Source organism: Rosa chinensis, chromosome 7 (assembly GCF_002994745.2).
Source record: "Rosa chinensis cultivar Old Blush chromosome 7, RchiOBHm-V2, whole genome shotgun sequence".
NCBI classification, from domain to species: Eukaryota; Viridiplantae; Streptophyta; class Magnoliopsida; order Rosales; family Rosaceae; genus Rosa; species Rosa chinensis.
Genome location: NC_037094.1, coordinates 37,558,796 through 37,578,081, shown reverse-complemented (window position 1 = coordinate 37,578,081; position 19,286 = coordinate 37,558,796). Strand labels below are relative to the sequence as shown.

The 19,286-nt window shown below is 40.0% G+C and overlaps 1 protein-coding gene, 1 non-coding gene and 1 pseudogene across 2 annotated transcripts; 2 read left to right on the top strand and 1 right to left on the bottom strand.

Moving 5' to 3' along the window:
• Positions 1-164: 164 nt before the first annotated feature.
• On the top strand, positions 165-7,095 carry LOC112177873 (annotated as a pseudogene).
• Positions 7,096-7,601: 506 nt separating this feature from the next.
• On the bottom strand, positions 7,602-7,718 carry LOC112181064. The gene has a single exon (XR_002928674.1). It is a non-coding gene; the product is annotated as a U5 spliceosomal RNA (small nuclear RNA).
• A 6,367-nt stretch (positions 7,719-14,085) lies between these two features.
• On the top strand, positions 14,086-19,237 carry LOC112176880 (carbamoyl-phosphate synthase large chain, chloroplastic). The gene is made up of 3 exons (XM_024314980.2): positions 14,086-15,740; positions 16,070-16,762; positions 17,451-19,237. The coding sequence occupies exons 1-3, from the start codon at positions 14,412-14,414 to the stop codon at positions 18,999-19,001; spliced, it is 3,573 nt and encodes a 1,190-aa protein (XP_024170748.1). The 5' UTR covers positions 14,086-14,411; the 3' UTR covers positions 19,002-19,237.
• Positions 19,238-19,286: the final 49 nt, after the last annotated feature.

Genomic DNA, 19,286 nt, shown 5'->3' with positions numbered 1-19,286 from the left:
GAGACTGTGACGTTGACACAATTGACTCCGCAGCCGCACGGCTCTTCTGTTCATCGCCGGTCTGGGATCCGAGCCTTGCGTCCAGGTTCTAGAGGAGGCCGGAGCCAACCTCGAAGAACAATAATCTTCAGCGAGATTTGGGTCCGATTTTAGGAAATTTCAAAATGGGGATCCCTGGTCTCTTCATGTCCGGCAAGCTCGACTGTGGGCTAGTGGTGTGGTTTAGATATTCCCCGAACCAATTCTCCTCCTTGAACAGTGAGAAGTTGTGCTCGGCTCCGAGAATCTGTTCAGAAGGAGAAAAAGGAGAAAGAGAAGCTGCGGCCCCTAAATCATTTTTTTACAAGTGAGAGACGTCGGCGGTGAGCTCCGAAGGTGCTTCGATACGGTGGTTTTTGTCCGGCTCTTAACTTGGGTGCCCAAATCATTTTTTTATTTTTTTATATTTTTAAGTAATGGGACAGAAAGAATGAAAAAAAATTGAATGTCTATTGAGGAGCAATAGGAGTCTATTGGAGGGTAATAGACGTTTTTAAATTGATATAATCTCTTCATTTTTTTCTTTGAACAAAGTTTTATTTGTCTAAATTTAAGGAGATTAATTCATATTTTGGCAACCGAAAGTTTTATTGGGGATAATAGACATCTATTGGAGGGCAATAGAAGTCTACTGGGGGGCAATACACGGCTGATAGACGTCTATTAGGGGCAATAAACCTTTCCGGTGAGGTTTTCGGAAAAGTCTAGTGTGTGGCGGCTGGTGACTGGAATCCGGCGAAAATTGATCGGATTCCGACAGACGGTGACCGGGCTCCGACGAAGTCTCCTATGGTTTTTTTTTTTTTTCTCTCTCTCTCTCTAAGTAACAAAGGGGTAAGGGTAAAATGATATTAAAAAAAAAAAATTTAAAAAAAAAAAAAAAATCTTAATAGGGTATTAAGGAAGACCTCCTTAGAGTGTTTTGGGTAAGAAGGAATTAAAAAAAAACTTAATGGGGTAAGTGAGAAAAAAAAACAAAAATGGGGCAAATGGACAAAAACCCTTTTATTTTATTTTATTTATTAATTTTTTTTCTTTTGGGTTTGCTTCCAGTTTCTATGTCCTTGTCGGACTTAGTTGGCAATCATTCCTTTCTTAGTTGTATGCTTCCTGGGCAACGGCTACTTTGTTGTGGGCTCTTGCTTGGGCTCTGCCCTTAATGAGAATTATCCATTTCCCAAAAAAAAAAAAAACTAGCAGAGTCTCATTCCAATTTCTAATAGTTTTAGGAATCCCCTATTCTATAAATACACTTGAGGGTATTCATAGAAATTACACATAAACTAGAAACAAACAAGGGGCAGAGAAAGCTGAGGGATAGAAATCTTCCACGCTGCTAGTGATTTGTTAAGACGGAAAGTTTGCATAAAGAAAACACACCAATAGACAATAGAGAGGTAGAAAAAGATAATGGAGAAGCAAAGAAACCAATAGTGACTCCATGGAAGGTAGAGGCCAAAGATGGTGGCAAAATCGATTACGATAAGCTTATTAACCAATTCGGTTGTCAGAGGCTCAATCAATCTTTTAACGACCAAGTCTACCATCTCACCTGACGTGCGCCACACGTCTTCCTCCGCCGCAAGGTCTTCTTCTCTCACCGAGACTTCAATGAGATTCTTGATACTTATGAGAAAGGAGAGAAGTTCTATCTGTACACAGGAGGAGGGCCTTCTTCTAAGTCTTTACATTTGGGGCATCTCATCCCTGTCATGTTCACTAAATATTTGCAAGATGCCTTCAAGGTTCCACTCGTTATACAACTCACTGATGACAAGAAGTGCATGTGGAAAAATCTCACCGTGGAAGAAAGCCAGAGACTTGCTAGGGAGAATGCTAAAGACATTATTGCTTGTGGCTTTGACATAACAAGAACCTTCATCTTCTCTAATTTTGATTATGTTGGGGGTGACTTCCACAAAAACATGGTGAAGGTGGGAAAGTGTGTGACCTACAATAAGGTTGCTGGCATATTTGGTTTCACTGGTGAAGATCATATAGGAAAAGTTAGTTTTCCACCAATAAAGGCGGTTCCGTCATTTCGTAGTTCATTTCCACATCTTTTCTCCGGTCAAGAAACCGTCGTTGCTTAATACCCTGTGCGATCAACCAAGACCCCTATTTTAGAATGACACGAGAAGTTGCTGCACGCATTGGATATCGGAAACCTACTTTGATTGAGTCTAAGTTCAGACAAACAGAACAAAGACAAAGGGAAAGTTTGGGAATTTCTGAATTATTGATCTTCTCTAAAGATGGAGTACATATACAAAGTATACACATCCCTAATAGGAAACTAATTACACCGTGATATTCTCCCCCTTAACTACATGATATCCTCCTTAACTATACAATCCTAATTATACTACAATTCCTACAATTATGGAGAGTGACTCACGCCAACACTCCCCCTCAAGTTGGAGCATACAGATCACGGATGCCCAACTTGTCAAGTGAGTCACAAAACACCTTGCTAGAAACTACCTTTGTAAGAATGTCAGCCAACTGCACCTCAGTAGGTACGAAAGGAAAAGAGATGATTTGTTGATCCAGCTTTTCTTTGATGAAGTGTTTATCAACCTCCACATGTTTTGTGCGATCATGTTGGACAGGATTATGAGCAATTTCAACTGCAGCTTTGTTATCACAGAATAAGGGCATGGCTTTCTTCTGCTTGAACCCCAAATCCCTCAACAAGTGCCTTAACCACAACATCTCACAAACTCCACGAGCCATTCCTCTATATTCTGCTTCAGCACTAGAACGAGCCACCACTTTCTGCTTCTTACTCTTCCAAGTAACTAAATTCCCACCTAAAAAAGTAAAGTATCCGGAAGTGGATCGTCGATCAATTATACAACCTGCCTAGTCTGCATATGTATATCCTAAAACATCCAAATGCCTATGCTTAGAAAACACCAACCCCCTTCCAGGAGCAGACTTCAAGTACCTCAAGATCTAAACCACAGCTTCCATATGAGCCTTACTAGGATTATGCATGAACTGACTCACAACACTAACTGCATAAGCTAAGTCTGGTCTAGTGTGTGACAAATAAATTAATCTTCCAACTAACCTCTGATATCTTACCTTATCCGTGGATACTTGATCTGGATACTTAGCTAACCGATGGTTTTGCTCAATGAGTGTGTCAACTGGTTGGTAATCGAGCATACCCGTCTCTGCTAATAAATCAAGGACATACTTTCTCTGGCTCAACATAATACAATCTTTTCCTCTAGAAACTTCAATTCCCAAGAAATATTTCAAACTCCCCAAGTCTTTCATTTCAAATTCTGCTGACCATGCACTCTGCAACTTCTTAATCTCCTCAAGATCATTACCTATCACCACCATGTCATCCACATAAATAATTAAAGCTGTAACTTTACCCTTCTGGTGCTTAAGGAATAGGGTATGATCTGAATTGCTCTACCTATACCCAATCCTCCTTATGAATGTCATGAATTGACCAAACCAAGCTCTTGGAGATTGTTTGAGACCATATAAGGACTTCCTTAAACGACACACCACCTTGACTCCAGTGGAAGTACCATATCCCGGACGCAAATCCATGTATACTTCTTCATTCAAATCACCATGCAAGAAGGCATTTTTAACATCAAATTGTTGCAGAGGCCAATCAAGATTAGTAGCTAGAGACAGAAGTACCCGGATTGTATTGATCTTTGCTACTGGTGCAAAAGTTTCATCATAGTCCACACCATACTTCTAGGTATAACCTTTCGCTACTAGCCTTGCCTTATATCTGTCCACCGAACCATCTGAATTGTGCTTCACTGTATACACCCATCGGCACCCAACTGTTTTCTTTCCAAGAGGTAGTGATACTAACTCCCACGTTTGATTTTTTTCAAGTGCATCCATCTCCACAGCCATTGCTTTTGCCCACTTCTCGTCCTTTATTACATCCTGCACTTTACTAGGAAGTGACACAGAAGATAATTGATTCATAAAGGCCACATATGGTTTAGACAACCTATGAGTAGACACATAATTAGCTACATGATATTTGGTCTTAGCACACAAACTTGGTTCATATTTCTTGGCAGACTGGGCACGATTGGACCGTTCTGATAAGACTCGTGTTGGAACATGTGTAGAATCAGTTAAAGAAGTAACGCTATTAGACAAAGGTCATGGAACAAAGGCAAACTACTACGTACCTCAGATGAAGATTGAACAGGGGAGACCACTGATGGAGAGGGAGAGACTGAATGATTAGGAGCTTCTTCTTGAAGGGTAGATGATTCGGCAATTGTCTTTTCTATTTCGGAATTCACAATGCTCTATTCGGCAGTTGCATGGCGAAGAGTAGACGATTCAGTAATTGCCTTTTCTATTTCGGAACTTGTAATGCTCTGTTCGGCAGTTACATGGCGAAGGCAAGACGATTTAGCAATTTCCTTTTCTATTTCGGAACTCGCAGCGCTCTGTTTGGCAATTGCCTTTTCTATTTCTGCAGGAGTGTCGTTAGTTTCTGGGGCATTGGATACTTCCTCTTTACTAACCGATCAATTGTTTGAGACAAAGCGATCGATCGTTGGCCCTGTTTGGCACTGTCCTTCATAAAAAACACCCTGCTCCCCCTGACTATAAGTCGTAGAAGGTGAAAAATAACATGTATCCTCACTGAATGTTACATCCATGGTGACATAAAATCGTTGAGAGGGAGGACAATAACACTTGTATCCTTTCTGCTGAGTCCCATACCCAATAAAGACACACTTAAGAGCCCTTGCATCTAACTTAGAACGTTGGTTCTTATAGAGATAGACATAGGCTACACAACCAAAAACATGAGAAGGAAGGGTATTAAGAGATGGGATAGAGACATAACTAGACAATACCTCGAATGGAATACGACCTTGAAGAGAGGAAGATGGGAGTCGATTAATAAGATGGGAGGCACACAACACTGCCTCTCCCCAAAGGTATTTAGGCATATTGGCACTAAGGAGAAGGGTGCGACCCATGTCTAACAAATGATGATTCTTCCACTCAGAGACCTCATTCTATTCTGGTGTTTGTGGGCAAGTGGTTTGGTGAACAATTCCATGAGATTGGAAGTAATCACGAAATGAATGATTAACAAACTCCCCCCATTATCAGAACGAAAGACCTTAATACGAGCATCATATTGGGTATGAACAAGATTATGGAAGGCTGTAAAGGTAGAGAAAACTGCATCTTTTGACTTAAGCAAAACAACCCAAGTTAATCTGGTGAAGTCATCAATGAATAAAACAAAATAATGCATTCCTGAAAGAGTTGAATTTTTGGAAGGTCCCCATAAATTGGAATGAATTAATTCAAAAGGCATTGTATTAGACTGAAAGCTAGAAGGATAACTAGACCTATGACTCTTGGCTAAAGAACAGGTTTCACAATGTAGACTAGAATCACTTATTCCAAAAAAAGGGAAGGCATGGACTTCTTCATGACACCAAAGGATGGGTGACCCAAACGGCGATGCCACAACCACAATTCATTCATCCGATCAGAACTCAATGTCAGGGCAACAAGACCTTGTGGACTTGATGGTGCTTGTGTCGATCCTCCGTACATGCAATCTAAGTGAAACAGTCTCTCCCTCAGATCTCCCTTGCGAATTATCACCCGAGTACACAGATCCTGAAAGATAACATACATAGGATAAAAGGTGACAGAGCATTTGTTTTGTGTGTTTAATTGAGACATAGACAAAAGATGATGAGATAAAGAGGGTACATAAAGGGCATTATAAAGAGTAATGGACGGTGTAACTTGGACTGACCCAATTCCTAAGACTGGAAAGGACTCACCATTGGCATTAGAGACATGTGTTATGGATGGGGAGGACAACGTGACGAAGAAAGACTTATCATAAGTCATATGATCAGACGCACCATAATTAATTATCCATGTATTACTACCAGTAAAGCCAGAAACATTTAAAGCGACACCAATTTTACCTCGATTCTCCTGAGTTATGGAAACATTACCCTTAGTTTGATCTTGACCCTCCACATCATAGAAATCAGGTTCTTGCTCCTGCACCAGTTGGATTGCCGCCTTGCTTTTCTGACCATTGTTACTTCTTTTCCAACCAGAGTTATTGGAGTTGAGTCTTAGCAACTTGGGGCATTGACTCTTGCAGTGGCCAACAGTTTTACAATAGTTGCAAGTCACCTGACTGTTGAACAACGAACTAAGGGACAAATCTGCCATTCTTCTTCTTCAAGCAGCAACACAAACCATAAAATTTGACACAGCTAAGGAAGGAGAGGCTGACGGCAAGGTATTACAAAATTTAGGGTTTTAGGGAAAAAGGAACAGAGGATGAAGACAAAGGACAAACTCTTAAAGAGTACAAAGACAAATTTGCAGCGGAAACAAACGAACAGAGTCCAGATAGATCTCTGCTCTAATACCAAGTCAAACAGAACAAAGACAAAGGGAAAGTTTGGGAATTTCTGATGTATTGATCTTCTCTAAAGATGGAGTACATATACAAAGTATACACATTCATAATAGGAAACTAATTACACCGTGATATTCTCCCCCTTAACTACATGATATCCTCCTTAACTATACAATTCTAATTATACTACAATTCCTACAATTATGGAGAGTGACTCACACCAACAAGTTCTTCCCTGCCCTACAGGGAGAAACGGGAAAAATGTCAGCTAGTGATCCAAAATCTGCCATATATGTAACTGATTCCTCAAAGGATATTGCGAGAAAGATAAACAAGTTTGCATTTTCAGGGGGACGAGACTCAATAGAGGAACACAGACAGAAGGGAGCAAGGCTCGACGTAGATATACCGTACAAATACCTTCAATTTCCTAGAGGATGACAGTGACCTCAATTATATAAAGGAAGAGTATGGTGCGGGACGCGCGCATGTTAACTGGTCAAGTAAAAAAGAGGCTTATTGAAGTTTTGACTGAGATAGTAGAAAGACATCGTCAAGCTAGGGCTGCTGTGACTGGTGAAATGGTAGATGCATTTATGGCAGTGAGGCCTCTACCTTATATGTTCAACTAAAATTAATCGAGGACATTATTTTACACCCAACCCTTCAACGGGACTTGAAATTTTTGTGAATTATATTTATATTTTTGTCATCACAGTTTTAAGGTTTATTTTATTTCTTGTTTGCTTTGTTTCTCACTTTCTCTTATCCTCAACCAACGTTAGGCAAATGAAATCAAACTTGCATGTGATGAACCTCGTCTGAAAGTATCAAATTGTGTTATATCATCGCAAACAATTAATTTTTACTTAGCTACAACTAATTCCATCTTCTAAGAAAGAATTTGCTATTAGCTTCAACAAGAGATAAATCATTGTTAGCATCAATGGAAAACTAATCATGTTATCATAGTTTCCGGTATGAAGATGATGAAATCAAACAGACTGATGAAGTACACAAGCAAAGCCAACAACTGCTCTTAAGTCAGTTTCAACATATTAGCTACTGTCATTACTGTGTTTAAGATATAAGTCAAGTGCTACTAACATGCGATTGCCAGTCAGAATTAATTCTGAGGGGCACCCACAGAGGTGCAACCTTTCAAAAATAGGCGTATGCCACTTAAAGCGCCACGCACACGGTATTCTTTAGTAAAAGGCGAAAGAATAGTTCGATCTGTGCTCAACGCATGGCTCCATGAGTTTTAAAATTGCTGAGCTGCTTTGTTATATAACTCCTACACTAGACATACACTGCTCTTCTATGCTGTGGGACTTGTAGAATCTATCATTAATATTAAGTACTCATAGTTTAAGTATGACAGTGACATGCATTATTATTGGCATTTCAGATCCATCATTTGAGATGGATAATGAATTCACCTACTCCAATCCTTGGAGCTAGGAAATCCAAGCAAAAGAAACCGAGCAAAAGCACTGTACATCTTGCCAATCCCACGTACTTTCCTCTCAAGGTTCCAATACTCTACTACCAAGCGAAAAGTCTCGCCCATCGGAGAGACTAGCTTCACCTCATCAATTCACTGCATAGTGTTAGGACAATCATGTCTAGAATATAATTTTGGGTTCTAATAGAGAGCCATAGAGGCTTAAAAGGAAGCTTAATACTGAGTATGATTCATCATTCATGCTAATTACCATAAAAATTTAGCTTACTGGCACTTTCAACTAATAGAGAAGTTAGAATTTTAAACCACAGAAAGACGCTGCCAATAAAAAATGAAGCTGCACCAACACGTATGAGGAAACTTGCATTTTCTGTAGAGGTACTGCAGAGCTGCAGAGAAATATCAATGCAGACTTGAGGTTGCAAGTGACTTTCATATTCTTCACTTAAATGCTGCTTGGCTTCACTAGAGAGGGCTGAAAAGAACAAACAAGAAAAACATTATTAGAATTTAGGGAGCCAAATCAGCCAATTAAAAGTAATTCCCTGCAACCATTAGTGTTGCTACTTGCTACTTACTTTTCTATAGTGCAAGTACAGCAGGTTGTTATGGGGTTTTGTAGCTTCTGCAATAAATACAGTCATCACAGCTTCGACGGTTGAGGAGCTAGCTAATATTGATATGTTAGACAGATTTAACTAGATGCCTTCAATATTGAGATTCAAATGCTTTTCGCTCTGTCAATTGTCCGTAATTGACTATCTAAGAGAAAACTAGAAATCAAGACCTGTATCAGCTCCCTCGCATGAGCCACCTAAGAGAGAGGCTATGTAAACAAAGCAGCAAATAACACATGATCGGAACCCAAAATTAACTTGCTGCTGTTTGCCTGCGTTTGTTTGATACAATCTGATTAGATCATGGAAGTCTGGTATTGTATGAAAAATATTACCCCTTTGTATGGAGATAATGAATATACAAGCTTGCTCACCTAAGGGACAGTTTTAAGGGATAAGGACAAATGCATCTCAACTACATGTATTAAATATAAAAGCAGAAATTATAACTACTATCTAGTATTTATTAGAGATTCTGTTGGTTACGTTGGTTACATTTATTTCAAATTACAAGCCAATTATACATTGTTACCATGTTTAAAATATAGATAGCTCTTATTAACACAATCGACCGACATTAAGATTAAATGGTATTCTACACCATCTCAACATCATATTCAAGAGAGATGCAGGGCTCCTATTTGCAAGAACAACTGAAAGAAGATATATTTGTGACACTAAGAAGTGAGATGCCCACAGACACAAAGTGAGAAGCAACCTAGCTGCTCTTGTTATAATCAGATGGTAACATACACATGCAATGACTCTTTCCTTTGTTTCAAACATCATACAGTCTCTTAATCTATGAAATCAATGTTCAAACACCTAAGTAAACTGGATACAGTAACCAAAAAGAGGGCAAAAACCCTTGCTCTCAAAGATGGAAAAACTAGGGAGTTCATATTTTTATATATTGCCACAAAGTAACTTAGATAGCAACTAAATCTACATACATTCAGATTAATTTATTCACACAGTGGTGTGCAACTTCTGCAACTCACGTGTTAATGTGTCCATCACGTCACTCTTAATAAGTTAATATGGCAATCGCTTGCTACAGATTTAGTCGAGCTAATTGATTCCTCCTTATCTAAATTTATCTCGAGGGGATTTCACCTCGAGGAATTTCTCAAATAAGTTGGGCCAGCTCTCTGTCGGCCCATTCCTTGATTTGAACTCGATTCCGCTTTACCCAGATTTACCTCAAGGGGATTAAGTGACTTAAGTCCCTTTGAGGAATTTATCAAATAGGTTGGGTCACCTCTCTCTCAGCCCGTTTCTTGACTTAAATCCGATTTTGCCTTTACTTTGATCCACTCTGATTGGATTCATCCTGGAGGGAATTTCTTGAATAAGTCGGACTGCTTCTCCTCCGCCTCATTTCTTGATTAGAACCCATTATTTCTCATTTCTTAATTAGGAATCCATTCCAGTATTTTACACGCGGAGCCAAGAACAAGTGAATAGCTAGAGGTGAATGAGAGACATATGATGGAGCTCTTCATGCAAAAAGTGAAATTAACTAATGAAGTGTGACTTAAGATTGAGATAAACAAGCCTTACCCACCCAGCTCAAATTCGAGTCTGTTCCCCGGCCATCCGAGCTAAGCTTGAGCTTAAAAAAATGACTCGAGCCGAGAGAGAGTTTGAGCTTGAAATTTTAAAAAGTAAAAAAAAAAAAAAACTCAATTGAGTGTGATTATTTATTTATTTATTATAGTTTGATTAACTGAGAAGCTTTTCATTTTAACGTTAGTTGAGGATACATTTGCATGCACCAGAGTTCCAGAGAAATAAGCTTTTCATTTATTTCTAATTCATTGATGTTCCCTGTACATAATGGTGTTTAAATTTTTACCTCTTGCATTGATCGGAAGATTAGTAAGAAAAACCTCCGTTTATGTTGACTTTCGACGTCTCATGAAGATGAAGCTCTACAATTATGACTTGGCTGGACTCGAGTATTATGTTTTAACTTTTAACCTTGTGAGATTTGGTATACACAACGCTCTGGATACTTTTACAATTTGAATTCTGTAACAGACTGCTTCAAGGCTATTAGCTAGGTCACTCTAGTTTCCTATATTATGAGCACTACTAGTCTTGTTATCTTATCTATCCGAAACGTGTAATACGAGATGGATCATGTATTGATGAGATTCTGAGAAAGGGAAAGGAATTTCCCTAATGATGATATCCGATACATAGAATCATGAAGATGCATATTGGACGATAGATCGATGATGCTGGTACCATAGAAGTATTCCCAAGGATCGATACTAGCATAACATACATATTTACTCACCAACCAGTAGCCAGTGTTTGACACATGCAATGATTCATAATGTAGGAAGGATACAAAAATTTCTCACCACCTATTTTCACAATGTGAACCAATTTGCCTGGACTTATTCCCAAGAACAATGCTCAAATACAGAAAATCGAAGTTCATAACATATACTTCCACAACAACTAGCAAATCACACAAATGCCTCGTTTGGTTCACGGAAAGGAAATCAATTCCTTTGTCGAAATAGGGATGAGAAATTAAAATTCTTGTCAGGTTTCCTTTTCAGTGTTTGGTAAAGCAGCGAAAACATTCAAGAAAGATTATTTGATTTCTCTTCCATTGTTTGGTTGGTTCAAGAAAGGAAAGAAAAAATATATCAATGTTTCAATGATACCCTTGTATTTTAAAATTTATCATCATGGGTGAAATTGGCAAAAACACATTTGAGTATGGATATTGTAGTCCTAAATTTTCATAATAAATGATGGGCCTTGGAAAGAAGAAGGGAAAATCAATCCCATGGATTATGAAAGGAACCATCTTCCACCCTATTTTCCCATCTGTCAGGAAAATAGTTCCCAGTTTGTGCCTATCAAACAAAGGAAATGAACAATTTTCCTTTCCTGATTCCTCAAATCTGTGAACCAAATATGGCTAAAGATCACAAAATTTAATAACAAGGGAAACTGTTTCTTAATTTATTCCCAAGTATGCAATGTGACGCCCTGCCTTTTTAGCATACCCCAGACACAACATTAAATTGGTCCTCAAGCACATAGAGCAACGTTGAATTTGCTGAGGAAAGTGAGGATTACCTCATTAATTTTCTCTGGAAGTTGTTCTTACATTTGCAATTAAACTAAGACTATGAGTTTAGTCAACAAGCTTATTAATTAGCCAATTTGTGCCACTGCTAATTAATTTGGGGAAATGTATACCCTACTAACCACATTTTTTGTGATCGAGTGTTAAATACTTGAAGAGTTACAACTTTTTTTTTTTTTGATCAAATAAGAACTTCATTAATAATGAACTGCTTACAACGAGTTTTAGGCGACATCTCTTATTCAGAAATGGCCTCTAGACTTCCCACTGGAACTCTATATACTGACTCTAAACTTGCACTACAACTGTATGACAAAGACAAAAGCGCAGGAGCAGTGAACCCTTGACATCTCACCTCTCGTCCAGCCAGTAAGAACTCTAAAACTAGACAACTCACTTGTGTCGACACTAAACTCACCCACCAGAGTTCTCCTGACCAGCTTTTAATCGACCAAGCCAACACTCATTGTGACCTAAACTCAACCAAAAGGATTGCCGGACTTTCAGACCTGGGACTAAAGAAAACCCTACACCATCACCACCATATTGTCGACACCATCCATCCACCACTGCTCCAAAACACCATCGCCTCCAACCCGATCCCAGATAGGAAGGACCCACTAGAAGGCCAAGGATGATTGTCTAGCTAGACTGTTTCGCCACCGCTGCTGACCCAACTCCAGAACAGGAACGATCTCCGAGACCGCGACAGAGAAGATCGTCTCTGCCACACCTTTAGTAGTGTCTTATTACCAACAATAAAATAAAACCAGACCCGAATAACACTAGTAACAACCAAGCCCGCCACCATGGCAAACCTGATCCACCATCTCACCACCACCAGCGGCGCCCCATCCACCACGATCTCCACCTACCAACCAATCAAACAAAAAGCAGCCCAATACCTTAATCCAGGCCCAAGACCAAGCCCAGACCCCATACGGACTGCTCCAGCCCATTAGCCAAAACCTGCTCTACTAATATCATGTATCAAAGATTTTAATACGATTTTAATTTTAATTTCGGTCGATTGTGTTAATAAGCTGAAGAGTTACAACTTTATTACGATTTTAATTTCCACTAATATCATGTATCAAAGATTTTTATAATGATTTGCCAAAAAAAAAAAAGATTTTTATAAGGCTGCGTCTATTGCCACCCTACAATTTTTTTAGTTCACCCTACAAATATTTGAATTATTGAAAGACTATATTATCCAAATATAAAATGACTATTAAGTACATTAATTTTCTAAAATCCAAATTTATAAGGAAAAATAAATAAATAACCAACGAATTAAATAGAAAGACTACTTAATTTCTCATTGGATAACATTAATCTTCATCTTCTCCACCCAAATTTGAATTTATTACTATTTTTTTTGTCTTTTTGTTACCTCTTCATCATGAATTCGTTATTTAATTCACAAATCGTTAGTGTTAACTACATCAAAATCTTTGCAATATCTTTTGTGAACATCGGAAGTAAAAATCTCAATATCTTCTTCATTGCTCATAGTTGTTAACTACTAATCTTTTGACATAGATTGAAATAGATGAACATTGAAGCAGAAATAATTTTTTTTAAAATGGAAGTAAATTAGATTCTGATTTTGTTAGGAAGCTTTAATATATTATAGTTTTTTTATGGTATAAATTAAATGCGAGATTTTCATTAAAAAAAAACTTGGTTACAGGCTCAGCATTGTCCTGTTCATTCGAAAGCTCCTCTCCTTAATAGAATCTGGAAGCTTAGAATCCCTCCAAAAGTCAAAATTTTCTGTTGGATTTTACTTAGAGAAAAGCTTAGAACTAGAGACAAACTCTCTACTTTTAATCCAAATATTCCTCCTGATTGCCCTCTGTGTTTCTCCCAGCTTGAGTCGTTAGATCATATTTTTATGCATTGTCCCTTTGCTTCTTATGTTTGGAATCTCTCTCGGCTTCCCTTTACTCCTATTTTTTTGGCAAGATTCTTTTGTAAACTGGATTCAGTATCTTTTTGATAATCCTAATATAGAGACTACTACTATTGAACAAATTTTAGTACTCTCTTGGTCTATTTGGAATACTAGGAATCGTCTTTCGGTGGCAAGTTCCTTCCCCTTCTCAAACTTGTTATGGGGCTGCTAATTTTGGAACTAGCTACTGGCTGGCTAATTGTTTAGTTCCGAAACAGAAAATCTCTTGATCCTTTCATATCAAATGGAAGCCTCCCGATGATAATCAAGTCAAACTTAACTTTGATGGTTCGGTCAAGCATGGTGTTGCTTCGATTGGTTTTTGTATTCGAGATTCTAATGGTAATCCTATTATTGTGGCTGCTCGACAAATTGGTCCTGCTGGAGTTCTCACTGCAGAAGCTACTGCCTTAAGAGATGGTTTGAGCTTCGCTCTTTTGAATCAACATCTCAGTATTTGGGTGGAAGGTGATTGTAAGCTGCTTATTGACTGCATTCTCAAGAAGACCCCCCTCCTTGGCGGATCAAGCTTCTAGTGGATGATATTGCTTATCTGGCAGCCAAGTTCCACTTCATTAGATTTCGACATGTTTTTCGTGAAGCCAACTTTGTGGCTGACAAGCTGGCTAGTTTAGGTTTTCGTAGTTCCACTCTTTTGGTCTGGTTCCATTGTCTCCCCGTTTCCGTGTCCCCAGCGTTCCATTTGAAACCTACCCTCTCCATTTTCAACGTCCTAAAACCCTACTCTGAGTCTCCGTGTGTAATCCACAAGGGGAGGGAAAGCAGCAATGGGCCATTGCTGCATGAATCACACCGACACTGCTCTCTCTTCCATTTTTGCTCAATCCAACCTCTCCTATCTCTCCACGCAACCAAACCCCTTCCGCTTCTTCCTCTACTCCAAGACCCACCGAAACGCCGCCGTTCCCTCTCTCAGACTCCGCTCATGGCCCACTTCAACGCCGCCGAGCCTCCGAGTAGCCACCTCGGTTCGGAGCGCCACCAAAGAAGAATCAGCGCCGCCCAAGAAGCAGCAGCGGCAGCTGGGGAAAAGGACCGACCTGAAGAAGATTCTGATACTGGGCGCCGGCCCCATTGTGATTGGCCAAGCCTGCGAGTTCGATTATTCAGGGACTCAAGCTTGTAAGGCTCTGAAAGAAGAAGGATACGACGTCGTTTTGATCAATTCCAACCCGGCCACCATCATGACCGACCCCGATTTGGCCGACCGGACTTACATTACGCCGATGACGCCGGAGCTGGTGGAGCAAGTCCTCGAAAAGGAGCGCCCCGACGCTCTCCTCCCCACCATGGGAGGCCAGACGGCGTTGAACCTCGCCGTTGCGTTAGCCGAGAGCGGTGCGCTTGAAAAGTATGGGGTGGAGTTGATCGGAGCCAAGCTGGAGGCCATAAAGAAAGCAGAGGATAGGGATTTGTTCAAGCAGGCCATGAACAACATTGGGATCAAAACGCCGCCGTCTGGAATTGCCAACACTTATGAGGAATGCGTCGAAATCGCCAATGAGATTGGTGAGTTTCCCTTGATCATTAGGCCGGCTTTTACTCTAGGAGGGACAGGGGGTGGAATTGCTTATAATAAGGAGGAGTTTGAGACCATCTGTAAGTCGGGGCTGGCGGCGAGCTTGACTTCTCAGATTTTGGTGGAGAAGTCATTGTTGGGGTGGAAGGAGTATGAGCTTGAGGTCATGAGGGACTTGGCGGACAATGTGGTTATTATTTGCTCCATTGAGAATATTGACCCAATGGGGGTTCATACTGGGGATTCTATCACCGTGGCGCCTGCGCAGACTTTGACTGATAAGGAGTATCAGCGGCTAAGAGACTATTCCATTGCTATAATAAGGGAGATTGGAGTGGAATGTGGTGGCTCTAATGTGCAGTTTGCGGTGAATCCCAAAGATGGGGAGGTTATGGTGATTGAGATGAATCCTAGGGTGTCGCGGTCCTCGGCTCTCGCATCCAAAGCTACTGGATTTCCGATAGCGAAAATGGCTGCCAAGTTGTCAGTTGGGTATTCATTGGATCAAATTCCCAATGACATTACAAAGAAGACACCGGCTAGTTTTGAACCTTCCATAGACTATGTGGTAACAAAGGCGAGTGGTTCTTCATTTCCCCTGCTCTAGATTGTGTTCGTTCCCTTGCTCTTAGATTGTGTTCATTTAAGGTTGTACAATTTTGATTTTTATCTGTCTGGTGTAATGTTCAGGACTCAGACCATGGACAGGACTTGTGTGACTGTGAATTGTTAGGTAGCATTGTGTATTAGCTTCTGGCATGGTTTGCTAATTACTATTACTTATGCAGGAAGGAATATCAGTTATCATCTAACTGATGACAATTTATATCTCTTAATCCATGCATTTGAATCTGTTTTGCTTTCTCTTAGTTTTTCTTACATATTTCCATCATATTTATCATGCAGATTCCCAGGTTTGCTTTTGAGAAATTTCCTGGTTCACAGCCAATATTGACGACCCAGATGAAATCTGTTGGTGAGTCAATGGCTCTGGGTCGTACATTTCAAGAGTCCTTTCAGAAGGCAGTTCGATCTTTGGAATGTGGTTTCTCTGGATGGGGCTGTGGCAAAATTAAGGAACTGGACTGGGGTTGGGACAAGTTGAAATATAGCCTCCGAGTCCCTAACCCAGATCGAATCCATGCCGTATATGCTGTAATGAAGAAGGGGATGAAGGTAGATGAAATTCATGAGCTGAGTTTCATTGACAAATGGTTCCTCACACAGCTCAAGGAGTTGGTAGATGTAGAGCAATTCCTCCTGGCTAGAAACTTGTCTGATCTAACAAAGGATGAGTTCTACGAAGTGAAGAAAAGAGGCTTCAGTGACAAACAGATAGCTTTTGCCACTAAATCTTCTGAAAATGAAGTGCGGTTGAAGAGACTATTGTTAGGTGTTACTCCAACATATAAGCGGGTAGATACGTGCGCTGCAGAGTTTGAGGCCAATACTCCTTATATGTACTCTTCCTATGACTTTGAGTGTGAATCAGTTCCGACCCAAAAAAAGAAGGTTTTGATTTTAGGTGGAGGACCAAATCGAATTGGTCAGGGTATTGAATTTGACTACTGCTGTTGCCATACATCCTTTGCCCTTCAGGTTTGTGCCTCATCTGTTTACTGGCTATTTGTCTACCTTACCATCTTGAACCCCTTTACAATTTTTGTTTTTTGATAAAATTATGCATGAGACTTTGAAATCTTATATTAACTTGAAAATTAAAGATGGTATGTGAGTTGATCTGCCGACTGGAATTAATGATAATTTTTCCTTTTTACCCCTAAAGCATGATGTATCCTAATCATCGATAATATATTACTGTCACCTGTGCAGTTGGATCTCAGAACTTAGATAATTACAAATCGAGCAATGTGTTGGACGTTTTCTTCTCTTCTGAGAACTAGAGTCAAGATTCCTATAGGATTTACATGAGAGGGCCTGTGGTGCCTAAGATGATTCCTGTAGCTTGTAGAGTAATAGAAAGTTACATATTAATGGATCTACTGGACCAAATATGCAAGTATATCTCTACTATTTAAGTCATAGGTTATATGAACTTGCCTAGATCATTATATGTATGTAGATATTGTTCCACATTGTGGCCTGCCATAATTTAATCTGTTCTGTTGAAGATGCACTCCCTAGAAGTTAACTCAGCATTTGTATAAGTTGGTATATTGGTAGAGCCTAAGATTGATAATTGCAAACCTGCATTTTTGTTTTGATATGTTACTTTTGCTCGTATCTTTCGTTATGTTTCACCTGTTTCTCCATTTTTCTTTTGCAGAAAGCAGGATATGAAACAATTATGATGAATTCAAATCCTGAAACAGTATCTACTGATTATGACACGAGCGACCGTCTATATTTTGAGCCACTGACTGTTGAAGATGTGCTGAACATAATTGATTTGGAAAGACCTGATGGGATCATTGTGCAGTTCGGAGGACAAACACCTCTGAAGCTGGCACTTCCCCTCCAGCAGTATTTAGACGAAAACAAGCCGAGATGTGCAAGTGGGATTGGACATGTGCGCATTTGGGGTACAACACCTGACTCCATAGATGCTGCTGAGGACAGGGAGAAGTTTAATGCAATCCTTAATGAGTTAAAGATTGAACAACCAAAAGGAGGAATTGCAAAGAGCGAAGCAGATGCTCTTGCAATTGCAACAGACATTGGCTACCCTGTTGTTGTCCGACCCTCCTATGTATTAGGCGGCCGTGCCATGGAGATAGTCTATAGTGATGAAAAACTTGTGACCTACCTTGAAACTGCTGTTGAGGTGGACCCAGAACGCCCTGTATTGATAGACAGGTATCTGTCAGATGCCATTGAGATTGATGTTGATGCACTTGCTGACTCTCATGGGAATGTTGTCATTGGTGGGATAATGGAGCACATTGAGCAGGCTGGGGTCCATTCTGGTGACTCTGCTTGCTCAATTCCGACAAAAACCATCCCAGCTTCTTGCTTGAATACAATCAGGTTATGGACTATAAAATTGGCCAAGAGGCTGAATGTGTGCGGGCTGATGAACTGTCAGTATGCAATTACAATGTCTGGTGATGTTTATTTACTTGAGGCAAATCCTCGTGCTTCCCGTACAGTCCCATTTGTGTCCAAGGCAATTGGACATCCATTGGCTAAATATGCTTCCCTGGTTATGTCTGGGAAGTCTCTTCATGACCTTAATTTCACAAAAGAAGTCATTCCTGCCCATGTGTCAGTAAAGGAAGCTGTTCTTCCATTTGAGAAGTTCCAAGGTTGTGATGTACTGCTTGGGCCCGAGATGCGTAGCACTGGTGAGGTGATGGGTATTGATTTTGAGTTTCCCATTGCGTTTGCCAAGGCGCAGATTGCTGCTGGACAGAAGCCACCACTTTCTGGCACTGTGTTCTTGAGCTTAAATGACTTAACCAAACCTCATCTTGAAAGGATTGCAACCGCATTTTTAGGCCTTGGATTTAAGATTGTCTCAACTTCAGGGACAGCTCATTTTCTAGAATTAGCGAAAATTCCCGTGGAACGAGTGCTGAAGCTGCATGAGGGGCGACCTAATGCTGGTGACATGGTTGCAAATGGACAAATCCAGTTGATGGTGATCACAAGTTCTGGGGATGCACATGATCAAATTGATGGACGGCAGCTAAGGAGGATGGCTCTTGCTTACAAGATTCCAGTAATTACCACAGTTGCCGGAGCATTGGCCACTGCAGAAGCAATAAAGAGTCTAAAGTCCAGCTCCATTAAAATGATTGCTCTTCAGGACTTCTTTGATGACGAGAACAAAGCTCTCGGTAATAAGAAGTTGCAGTCAGCCTCGTCCTCTATATGAGAAAACCTGGATTTTCTGATAAGGCGCTTGGGCTTCCTCATCATGTTTTTTACTTTGTTTCCACTTTGTGTATCCTTAATGTTGTCTGGAACATGTTTTTCTTTAAGTTATTAGTTCTTAGCTTAATTTAGCCAGTTTGCTTAACCTTTTTTTTTGCAAGATTTGGGCAGCTATTTGTAATATAGGATTAGTTCGATGGTGGTAGAATTAGCATTTGTTACTACTTTGTTGATGTATGCTCTTGTGCACAGACACGTACTTTTCTAAACTGCTTCACAGCACGGT

Bases quoted from the DNA above. Each gene is read 5' to 3' on its own strand.
- LOC112176880 (XM_024314980.2), top strand. From the start codon at position 14,412: ATGGGCCATTGCTGCATGAATCACACCGACACTGCTCTCTCTTCCATT. The intron at 15,741-16,069 runs GCGAGTGGTTCT...TTTATCATGCAG, and splicing joins TAGACTATGTGGTAACAAAG to ATTCCCAGGTTTGCTTTTGA. The intron at 16,763-17,450 runs GTTTGTGCCTCA...TTTCTTTTGCAG, and splicing joins ATACATCCTTTGCCCTTCAG to AAAGCAGGATATGAAACAAT.